This window comes from Protomyctophum bolini, assembly GCF_963924005.1.
Source record: "Protomyctophum bolini genome assembly, chromosome: 2".
NCBI lineage: Eukaryota > Metazoa > Chordata > Actinopteri > Myctophiformes > Myctophidae > Protomyctophum > Protomyctophum bolini.
This window is the reverse complement of record NC_137863.1, coordinates 2,676,704-2,688,871: the sequence shown is the minus strand read 5'-3', so window position 1 is coordinate 2,688,871 and position 12,168 is coordinate 2,676,704. Positions and strand designations below refer to the sequence as shown.

Sequence of the window (12,168 nt, the reverse complement as noted above, 5' to 3'; positions counted from 1 at the left end):
AGTATTATAAATGTACAACCATATTGTATGTGTCTGACAGGCCTATGATAGGCCTAGAGTTGACCACCAAAATGTGGAACGCCCTACCAGCAGTCATTAAGACATGTGAATCCCTTGACTCCTTCAAAACCGCTCTCAAAGGGCACCTATACGGACGGCTGCAATTCGAAACTGGCCCCCGTAAAATCGGAATCCTCCCCCACCCCCCCTTTTCCCCTCACTGTATGTTTCTTTTCCCTTTTTGCTTCCTTTATGATGAATTCCTGTTCTGTTCTTTAACTATATAGAATAGAAATGTCTATTTGTACGTCTCTAAATGTTTTGATGAATTGAACATGGTGGACCCTCTTGTAAACAAGTGTATTGCTTAATTGGGTCGTCCACTCACAGTTAACAGTCTTTGTATTGAGTTGTGCTTGAGATGTACTGTAATTCTGCAAACTGTTAATAAATATTTCAATCAAAAAAAAAAAAAAAAAACTTCTGCATGTATAATCATGTTGTGATGTGTATTTATTATTCAAACATAAATAAATTATGGTTCTCAGCCTTTTCAGGCCATGACCCCCCAAAATGTTGAACTGGGGAGTCGGGACCCCCCAAAATAATATTTGAACTGGGGACCCCCCCCCCCCCCCCCAAAGAAAACAAAAAACAAAAACAAAACAACAACAACAATAATCATATTTGAACTGGGTATTCCAAGTCCAAACTCCTCCTCCTGTTCTTTGGAAAACGCTTTTTTAATGAGCCTGTGAGAGGCGAGCCTATGAATAATAGAATAGTGTATAGTGGACTAATAACACTCATGTTCAAATCCCACCAGTCCTCACTTTCAGTCAGTGTATGATAAATAATCAACAAATACCGTAATTATTTATAACTTGTAGAGCCTACAATTAGGCTTTACAGCAGGGCAACAGGGTTGTACGTGTTTGACGCGTGCAGTAGTGTGATTAATTCAAATGTCCAGATATTTGTCTTTCTAATAAACTGAAAACTATTAAACAAACAAACCCACTGAACCTATAATGACCACGCACGGTCGAAAACTGTCTTGTCTTCCCCTGTCGCACCTGAGTGCCATCAGAGGGACAGGTACTTGAGCGTTTCCAAGACAACAATCATCATGACGTCATCGTACAGAGAGACATCGTTAACTTCATCATTAATTAGTGTAAATAAACAAAACAAATAAACAAAAAAGCATTTTGGCTCCAACACACCGGCCCCTAATTGGGAAAGGCAGGATGCCGTGAGCAATTCAATTCAAATAAATAACAAAGGGAGCCAATAATTCATACAACACTCAAACCCTCTGCTTCGTGGATCAAGCAAAGCTTGGGTACTGGTCTGTCCAGTGTGCTGGTTTTGGGTTTGACCCGTGCAGAACGCACTAATCTGGCCACTCATCCTCTGGTTTCCATAGAAACTCAGGGCCTTCAATCCACCTTCTGTTGGTCAGCAGATCATCCACCTTTACTCCTCTGTGGCGTCTGCAGAACACACAGTCAGACAGAATCTTTCTTGTACCTGCGTTGGCACTAGTGATCCAATATGTTCTCTGCAATCTGGAGAGAACATGCTTCCTTCCGCCATGGCCCACTTGTTCATGGATGTGCTTCAGTATGAGAGTGGATATATGGAGGTCTTTTGTGAGGATAACAGGATGTTTGGATTCCTCAGGCATTGCTGCCCTACTCAGCCTTCCTCCAACTCTAAGCAAACCATCCTCCAGAATGGGGTCCAGTTTATCTATGGGACTGTCTTTCTTCACTTCACCCAATCCAGATGTCAACACAGCAAGTTCATCTGGGAACCTTTGCTGCTGAGTGAACCTGTCAGCTGTGGAATGATCATCTGGCGTTAAATGCTGGCTTCCCAATGCAGCTCTAATGCGCTTCATTTCTTGTTGAACCTTTTCCGCATTTTCCTGTTGAGCCTTTTCCGCATTTTCCTGGTGAGCCCTTTCCGCATTTTCCTGTTTCAGCTGGTTTCTTTTTTGACTCATGTTCAATAGAGTGCTCATATCATCCCTTGACATTTCCTCTTTGTCTTCTGATGATTTCTCATTGCAATCATGGTTGTACTGATTGTGCAGCAACTCCTCCAAATGCGTTATGGAGGTCCTGTTGACAGTAACATTCTGATTCTGCTCACTGTAGCCACAAAGGGGACCATTAATGACCCACCCCAATAGGGTCCTAATGGCATATGGCCCATTGCCACGATTGTTCACAACTTCCCACGGTTCAAGCAGTTTAGAGGCATTGGTACCTATCAATAACTCAACGTCAGCTTGAATGCGTGGAAGAACAACCCCATTCAAATATGGCCACTTAGTCAGCTCCTCTTCTTTAATCATGTTACTGGTGGTTACAGGCATTTTCTTCTGAGTGTAGACCCTGGGCAGGTCAAAAAACTGTTCTCCAGTGAGGCTTGAGATTTCCAGGCCCGTCAGCATATAGCTGGAGACAATTGCCTTTGGGCCCATGGTTAGTAGGCCGATTTTGGCTTTCCTTCCATTCAGATTTAACTTTTTCATTAGGGCCTCTGAACAAAAGGTGTCGGTACTGCCGGGGTCAAGGAATGCATAAGTTTCAATTATTTTGTGTCCCTTGCTGGACTTCACTTGCACAGGTAAGATTGACAGAACACCACTGCTGTCACCGGCCCCTGTTTGTCCACAAGTTTGCAAAGAGACCTGTAGATTGCTCACTGATGTGTTGCTTGCTCTCTCTGTTTGATCAAATTCAATATGAAGAAGACTGGGATGTTTTTTGTTGCACACCTTGCAAGTCAAACGGTCAACACAAAATTTGCTTAAATGTCCAACATGAAGGCAGCCAAAACAGATTCCTTTTTGCTTGATGAAGGCAACCTTGTCCCCATGTGCCTTTTTCTCCATCTGTGGACATTGATCAAGAGTGTGGGTTTTAGAACAGCATACACAAGTGGTGGTGTTGTGAGCAGATGCATTACTTGAACTGTGTGTAGATCCCTCTTGGTCTTCTACTTCAGGGGTTTCAATAGTAGTGGCAAAACTGTCTCCCTTGAACTTGTGTTGGCCCTGTGACTTCATTCTGTTCATCGGCTTTCCTGGGTTGCCTGTACCCTGTGTGGGATTCTGAATGTCCCCAAAGACTGGATCAGACACAATCTTCACCTGGCGCTCAATGAAAGCTACAATGTCTGTGAATTGTGGTCGGCGGTGATGCCTTTCTATTATACCACATGCAGAGACTCTCCAAATATCTCGTAGCTTATATGGGAGCTTCGAAATCACAGTTTTCATGTTGGCTGGCATGTCAAGTTCCCTCATATACTGTACAGTCTCCATGGCATTGCAACACTGGCGAAGGAAGAGTGAATATGCGCGAAGGGATGTCAGATCTTCAGATTTCAACAGCGGCCAGTTGAGCACCTTCTCCATGTAGGCTGCTGTGATCTTGTACTCATCTCCAAAGTGTTGCTCAAGGAGGTATTTTGCCATGTCATAACCTCTGTCTGGCTCCATGTGTTGACAGCTGCGTACAAGTTCATTGGGCTGACCCTTGGTGTACCTTTCCAAGTAGTACAGACAGTCACCTTTGTTGCTTGCATTTCTCTCCACACAGTGTGCAAAGGCCCTGACAAAGGGTCTGTATCGCAGAGGATCCCCATCAAAATATGGAATCTCTCTGGGTGGCAGTAAATGAGAGGTTTGCTGTGCCATTAGCATTGCCGTAATGTCATTTTGTTGTTGTAGCAAGTTGCATACAATTGAGGTTTCATTTGGTTGCTGTGGGGGGTTTGAAATGAGTGATTGCTGCTGTTGTATGAGTGGTTGTTGTACACCTGATTGTGGGGGTTGGATATATTGTGTCACTGGTTCATAGTCTCTGGCTAGGGGATTGAATGTGACTGAAGGTACTTTTGCCCTTGTGGCTTTCCTGAAGTATGAGTCCATTCCATCAGATGGTGCGTGTGATGGGGTTTGGTGACTGGGGGATTGTAGCACTGCTATTTTGGCATTAGCAGCTGCCAGTTGTGCATCCAGTTCCATACTTTCCTTCTTCTTTCTTAGCATTTCTTTTTTTTGTTGTAGCATTTCCTCCTCTTCCTCAATTGCATGCCTTTCTTTTAATGCGGCAGCACTTACGGCAAGGGCTGCTCTCTCTGCCTGTGCCTGCCTGCAAGCTGATGAGTTGCTGGACCTGCTGGACCTGCTTGTTCCAGACCTGTGGCTTTTATCAGTGGACTTTGAGCTTTCAACATTTGAAATGCTGTCATTGGGATTGATTTCAACAACATCATCACTTTGCCCAGTTTGTTTATTTGTCCAGTCATTCACCTCATCAATAAAGGCATGAACGTTGATCATTTTTGCCTGGAACCAAATGTCATGTTTCTCTTTTTCCTCAGGCTCAATTAGTGGCAACAGAACACTCTGTGTCTCTCTTGCGTACTGGCCCTGGGCTATGTGGAGATATTTCATTAATGTTGATTGCACTTCCTGTTTGCTTCCTCCTCTTTGCATTAATTCTCCAATAACTCTCTGCAGGTTGGATGCCTTGTTTAGTGTAGATTTTCTCTCCCTTTGTAGCCAGTCAATTTTCTCAGCTAAGGCCTTTGGTGTTAATTTCACCTTGCGTTTTGTGATGGTTAGGCCCACCTGTGATTCCCTTTCACTGTGAACACTTTGACCTGTGGTGGTCACATTGGACTGTGTTTCAATTTCACTGTGAACATGTTGACCTGTGCCGGTCACATTGGACTGTGTTTCAATTTCACTGTGAACATGTTGACCTGTGGTGGTCACATTGGACTGCTTTTCAGCCTCTGTGGACTGTTTTTCACCCTTTGATGGTTCAATCATTGCAACACCAGTTGAGCTTGTAATGTGCGATACAGCCACGGGGGGCTCTCCAACCACATTTGACTCAGTTGGACCCAGAACACCATTATCTGGTTCCATTATTGCAACTAACCCAAAAGTGTAAAATGTAAAACCAGTACCTTGTTATTTCACAGTAAAAACACACAGTTATTCATCACAGTTAAAACCATCACATTAAAACCTTAGGACCTTATAAAACGTATAGGAGTTGAAAACCATAAAACCACCAATGCATTGGATTTACCAGAGCGCTTGTATTTGACCCTTTTTTCTTCTTTCTTTCTCAAAGTACTTCTTTGTGTGCACACGTTTGTTTTATATGGCCATATTCATATACCAGCTGGTAGCGCGCTACGTTACCTTTCTGTGCAGTGTGCACAGAGGACCGGCCCAATTCAAACTGGGAAAAGCTCCCAAGTGCACAATCAAGCACGGGGAAGTTGAACTGCTCCAAGCACTGCGAGGAGGGCGGGCAGCGCGGCTGTCCGCTCACCGGGACGTTCTGGCTGGCAGTGGCTGCGCTGCGGTGCTGGTCCAAGCGTCGTGCGCCTGCGAGGCGGGCGTGGTGCCGTCGGGCTGGCTGGCTGCGCTGCGGTGCTGGTCCGAACGGCGAGAGCCTGCGAGGCGGGCGTGGTGCCGCCGGGCTGGCTGGCTGCTGATCCGACGCCGTGTCCTTCCGAAGTGGTCCTGGTCCGTCCCAGTTTCGCACAAACACAGCGAAACGAGTGCCTTAAGCAACGATCACGGTCCCGTCCTCAACGATCAGCCGTCGCGTTGCCCACGAAGATCCTCTTCTTCCCAACTAAACTCAACTTTCATTAAACTAATAGTCCTTGTTTCTAACGAAGACTAGAGTTTTCGACAATGTAGAGCCTACAATTAGGCTTTACAGCAGGGCAACAGGGTTGTACATGTTTGACGCGTGCAGTAGTGTGATTAATTCAATGTCCAGATGTTTGTCTTTCTTTCGATATGTCAATCCATTTATTGTATACTCAGCAGTAGTAACATTTGTAAATAAATGTAAATAAACTGAAACTGTTAAACAAACAAACGCACTGAAACTATAATGACCACGCACGGTCGAAAACTGTCTTGTCTTCCCCTGTCGCACCTGAGTGCCATCAGAGGGACAGGTAAATGAGCGTTTCCAAGACAACAATCATCATGACGTCATCGTACAGCGAGACATCGTTAACTTCATCATTAATTAGTGTAAATAAACAAAACAAATAAACAAAAAGCATTTTGGCTCCAACAATATGTTTAAGTTGAAGGCTGATGTCACCTGATCACCTCCCGGTTCAGACCAGTGTTGTTTTTGGCAGCATATTTTTGTTATTTAGTTTTCATTTAAGTTTTAGTCACATTTTACTAGTCACCTGGAATGTCTTAGTGTTAGTGTAGTTTTAGTCGACTAAATGTCATAAGATTTTATAGTCGACTAAATCTACAGTTGATTTAGTCGAAACAAAATGTATTTTGGCGGGCCTTGATGCCGTCCTAAATCCTAATGACTGTTTTTACACTTGCTGAAAATAGAAACGTTGCGGTGCGTTGTGAGCTTGTAGATCTGCTATTTATATAAACACAGATCTGCCATCTGTGAGTTTGTAGATCTGCTATTTTCAGCATGCAAATGGCTTATACTGGATCTCTTGTCCACTAGTCCCCTCCTAACCTTTTAGTCTAGTTTGTTGACAAAATTGTCAGTATATTTAGTCTATAACTTCTTAGTTTTAATTTCGTTTCCATTTAGTTTTCATCAGTGGAAAAAGGCAGTCGACGAACATTTTTCGTCATAGTTTTAGTCGACGAAAACAACACTGATTCAGACTGCAGAGCAGTGCTTCTCAATGTGGACCCCCCGGTGGTTCTCAACCTGTGGGTCGGGACCTCCAGGGGGTCCCTACATGGGACCACCCCTGCAGTGGTGGAAGAAGTACTCATAAGAGTATCAATACTGCAATTTAGGGGTGGGGGGGGGGGGGGGGGATTGCCTATTTAATAGTGTAAACTGCATATCTACAAGGTCACCATGCCTCACATCGCAACTTTGGAAAAAGATAATTACAGAAATTGTAGGAAATATTTAAAAAAAAAGATTTAGCCTATACACAGACAGGACCGAATATACAAATGGATGTGTGACCCAAAAAATAGTTTTAGGTTAGGTCAGTCCCGACCCATTGTTTTAGGTTAGGTCAGTCCTGACCCATTGTTTTAGGTTAGGTCAGTCCTGACCCATTGTTTTAGGTTAGGTCAGTCCTGACCCATTGTTTTAGGTTAGGTCAGTCCTGACCCATTGTATGACTAAAACTAAGATCTAAATTTACTGCCAAAAACAACACTGCTGTCTGTCAGGTACCTCGTTAGACAGAGACAGACAGGTCTACTGCCCTTAGTCGTCACACAGTATGCACGAAGTATAATTAAATGATCATTCACAGGCATTCTAGGTCTATAGCTCCATCCGTGCCTCAATCTGTTTAAGTCACTCCTGAAAACATACCTAGTCTACACCAAAGTGATTTCCCTTAACTTGTACACACTCCAATGTTTGTATTTAGTTAATCAAACTGTTTTTTAACCTTTAAAACTTTCAACCTTTAGCACTTTAGAACTTTGTTTATGGTTATGTCCGAGTCATAATGATGTGCGATGTGTGTTGAGTTGCATCAGTTACTCAACCATTTTATTCCTCATAAATGTTCAGATTTCAAATATAAAGTGCTCATCCCAGAGCCACGGATGTTACATTTCTGCTCGGGTGGGTAAAAGTACCCGGATCTTCCTTATTGTTAAATAAAAAGCAATTGAATCATATCGGTGGCCAGTTTATCAATGTTTTGGCCACTACCCGGGTATCGGTTGGTAGGTGTATTGCACCCTGATTACATTAGCTAACGGGGCAATGTTAGCTGGGTACGAGGTAAAATGGCCACCGTTCTCATTTAAATGCTTTTTATTGAACAATAAGGAAGATACGTGTAATTATACCCACCCGAGGATTTATATAACATCCGTAGACCTAGGAAGAGCACTTTATCTGAACGTTTATGTAGATGTAATCAAGGGACGGGTTGTAAATGGAGAAAGTACAAAACAAATCAACGATGGCTATCACATTCAAACTTAAAACGAATACCTCAAACTTAACACACCTCTGTGACTTTCATCCAGAATGAATGAATGAGTGCAGTACTCCAGGCTGTAACCCAGAAGCCTTCTTTAACACTGAAATGTGTGTTAATTATTTAGAATTAAACTTAACTTTCTGCTCTTCGCGGATCGCGTCTTCAAAGCATGCTTCAATAGTGAGTGTTGTTGTGTGCAACCACTAAACGTGTCCGTCTGAAACTGAACACACTGACACTGCCGAAGCGAACGTATTCTGGTACTTGATCTGAGGTCTTCTGCTGCCACCTGCTGGTCGTTTACAGAGCTACTCCTAATGATTTGATTGATTGATTGAAATATTTATTAACAGTTTGTAGAATTACAGTACATTTTAAGCACAAACTCAATACAGAGACTGTCAACTGTGAGTGGACGACCCAATTAAGCATTACACTTGTTTACAACAGGGTCCACATTGTTCAATTCATCAAAACATTTAGAGACAGAAGAACAGAACAGGAATTCATCATGTAGGAGGCAAAAAGGGAAAGGATACATATACAGTGAGGGGAAAAAGGGGGGGCGGTGGGGGGGATTCAGATTTTACAGAGGCCAGTTTCGAATTGCAGCCGTCCGTAGGTGCCCTTTGAGACCGACGGAGTAGGCCAGGGGATAAAACAATTGGTGCTATTTTATCATGATCATTGGTGAGGAGACTCCTTTGCATATATATACTTAAAGCAGCATTATTATATAACAGTGTTTTAATAAATACAATGACATTTTGTCCAATCTGAATGGTAGAGCAATAGGACTTAATCAGCCATCATTGCAAAGACATTTAATTTAAAAAATAAAATAAAAGAGTAGCAAATAGCAATACAGACACAAACACAACTGTAAACATCGTTAGGCCACCACTTCCCCCAGAAGCAATAACAGATAGAGGTACAGTATCCCAATGTGGTGTAATACATTTATGTCATGTATGGATCAGAGAAATGCTCAAGAAAGAGATGTCACAGTTGTCAGTGCACGACTGAGAAGAAAACTTTGTCCACGAGGAGAAGAGGCAATCCTTTGAGTCACGTATTTACAAACCACTTCATGGCAAACAAGCGACAGGCTTCGTAAGTCTGACCTGATGACATTGTGGAAAACGAAGAGACTATTTATTTTAGACAAAACTTAATTTGTTTTGTCGAGACACCCCTACAGTATAGTCTATAGTCTAGGTGGGATTTTCTTTCACATTGATGTATAAAAACCCAGAATAAGATTAATAAATCCCCCCCCCCCCCCCCCCCCTACCCTTAGGCTACACACTAAGAGGACTTTGAGAGCGGTTTTGAAGGAGTCAAGGGATTTGCATGTCTTAACGACTGTTGGTAGGGCGTATGTAGTCCAAACATGACTAATTAACCCATGAATCGAACAACACAGATCGATACACAACACATCCATAAGTAAATATGATTTGTTCATATCGTCACACAATGCACACCATTAACTTCTAGTCGAGTCCAAGTCCAGTCCTGTAAAATCACTTTATTTGGCATTATTGTGAGTTACAGTTTGTGTGAAATGTCACAAATCAAACATCCATGAATGCATCCGACAGTGATATTTAATAATGATCTACATTACATTACATTTACATACATGTATTTGTACAGCACTTTCCATGACATGAAGTTCAGCTCAAAGAGCTTTACAGAGCAATAAAAATCACACCTGTGTGAAGTGAGGGGTGCTCTCGTCGTCATACTGTACACCATCTCATTCCGGCCAATCACAATGTGCGTGCGTCCGTCCGTCCCCCCCACCCAAATCCCCTGAACAAGCACGGGACAAAGGCTGAGACACAGGCAATATGGACGCCACGGCGAAGGGGGACATCTGGTGGCCACACAGGGAAGCACAACACTCCTGGTCCATCAACAGCATCACTTACTTCCTAACAGGAGAAGAAGAACAAGACCGCTGCTGTGAATAACCATATCTGTGCAGAAACACACATTCAGATTTTACGGGGGCCAGTTTCAAATTGCAGCCGTCGGTAGGTGCCCTTTGAGGGCAGTTTTGAAGGAGTCAGGGGATTCGCATGTCTTAATGACTGTTGGTAGGGCGTTCCACATTTTGGTGGCATAGGAGCGAAAATAATTTAATCCCTTGTTTGTGCCGAATCTGGGTTGCACATGGTTTGTTGAACTCCCTCTGGTGTTGTGGGTGTGGACTTCATTGGCATTAAGGAAGTATTTAGACAGGTACATGGGTATCTTGGTGAAGTATTTAGACAGGTACATGGGTATCTTAGTGAAGTATTTAGACAGGTACATGGGTATCTTGGTGAAGTATTTAGACAGGTACATGGGTATCTTAGTGGTGTTGTGAATCTTGTGGACCAGACCCATTGCAAGATGCTGTACTCTGTCATCAACCCAAAGCCATTCCAGCCTGTCAAAGTGGACAGGGGTGAGGTGGGTTCGGGGAGTGAGGCCAAGTAGTAGCCTGACCAGTTTGTTTTGGGAAGTCTGGAGCCTTGTTTTAAGGGCTGATCGTACATTAATAAATATGTACAGGTTCACAAAGGTTCTCATCAATCTGTAGATTAACATTGTAATGAAAGTGTGGGGCTCTTGGGAATCAAGAGGATGAATTATAATGATTCAAATAACACGGCCCGAAAAGCTCCATTCTCTTGTAACTTCTGACAGTTTTCTGAAATACCTATATGTTTCTGTATCAGTGGTGCTCAATATTTCATGTCAAGGACCCCAACAATTATATGTAATTGGCCGCCGACCCCCATCTGAAAATAATGTGTTGTTCCAGGGACCTCCCCAGAAGTTAAAATGTTCACTCTGTAATAATATATATTCAAAGATTCGAGGCACATTCTCACGATTTTTCAAAAAAGACCTACAAGTTCGTAGCTTGTAGATCTGCCATTTTTCAACAGCTAAAGTATACAGTAACATAATGCTTTAAAACACCACAAGGGGTTCCCGCCCCCGCCCCAAAATGGGTTAATTAAATGCAAATGACTTACAGATCTTTAAGGAGAGACTGCTCGTATTCCTGGAGAGCTTTGTGCAAAGTGTCTTTGGCTGTGCTGGAGGTCAGGAGAGCGTAGATTGCCCTCATCTTGTCCTGAGTGGTGGGATTGGACATCACATTGCTGTAGCCCTCACTGTCTAGGATGTCCTTCTCAAAGAGTACATCTAGGATGGGACCCACGTTCCTCACCTTGTCAACCAGGAAACGCCGATGTTGGTCCACAAAGTGTTTCGCTGAAGTTAAGGAGGATTGAACGTTGAGTTGTTGGTTTTCATTTGACATAAAAATGGAAAGTGCCATATAGGAGCTAACAATTCTTATTCTAAAAATTGCAGTAAAGTGATACAGTTTGTGCTGGTAGTGTATATATATATATATATATATATATATATATACACACACACACACACACACACACACACACACACACACACACACACACACACACAGTGTGTGTGCGTTATAGATATCGTTATAGATCGTTGCTGCAGAAATCTCTTATCTCCTTATTTAAACGTGTTTGTTCATGAATTAACGTCCTACTTGACCTCACTACAGCGTCACGCTAAAACATCCAAAGTAACAACAGATCTACAAGCTAGAGACTCACCTGGTATGGAAGTAACAACAGATCTACAAGCTAGAGACTCACCTGGTATGGAAGTAACAACAGATCTACAAGCTAGAGACTCACCCGGTATGGAAGCAGCCGCTCCTGTAGATTGTGCTGGTATGGAAGCAGCCGCTCCTGTAGATTGTGCTGGTATGGAAGCAGCCGCTCCTGTAGATTGTGCTGCAAGACATAAAAGTGTTCAAATTATGAACAGAAACGAACCATCGAGGCCCATCTCACCGCAGTGAAATAGCACGGACTGGCAAGTCCCGACATAAACCCCCACAATCCCTACGTGTTACACTACTACTGTTTAAGTCCCTACATAAACCCCCACAATCCCTACGTATTACACTACTACTGTTTAAGTCCCTACATAAACCCCCACAATCCCTACATGTTACACTACTACTGTTTAAGTCCCTACATAAACCCCCACAATCCCTACGTATTACACTACTACTGTTTAAGTCCCTACATAAACCCCCACAATCCC

At 43.0% G+C, this 12,168-nt stretch overlaps 1 protein-coding gene across 1 annotated transcript in view; it reads right to left on the bottom strand.

Annotated features, from left to right (window-relative positions):
* The window catches only part of LOC308326198 (protein NLRC3-like), a gene marked incomplete at both ends in the record, with an annotated part of 94,273 nt that overhangs the window by 59,076 nt on the left and 23,029 nt on the right, over positions 1-12,168 (bottom strand). The window contains one exon of the mRNA XM_080779006.1: positions 11,754-11,852. Within this exon, the coding sequence (XP_080635132.1) occupies positions 11,754-11,852 (99 nt within the window). The remainder of the gene's footprint in view (positions 1-11,753; positions 11,853-12,168) is intronic.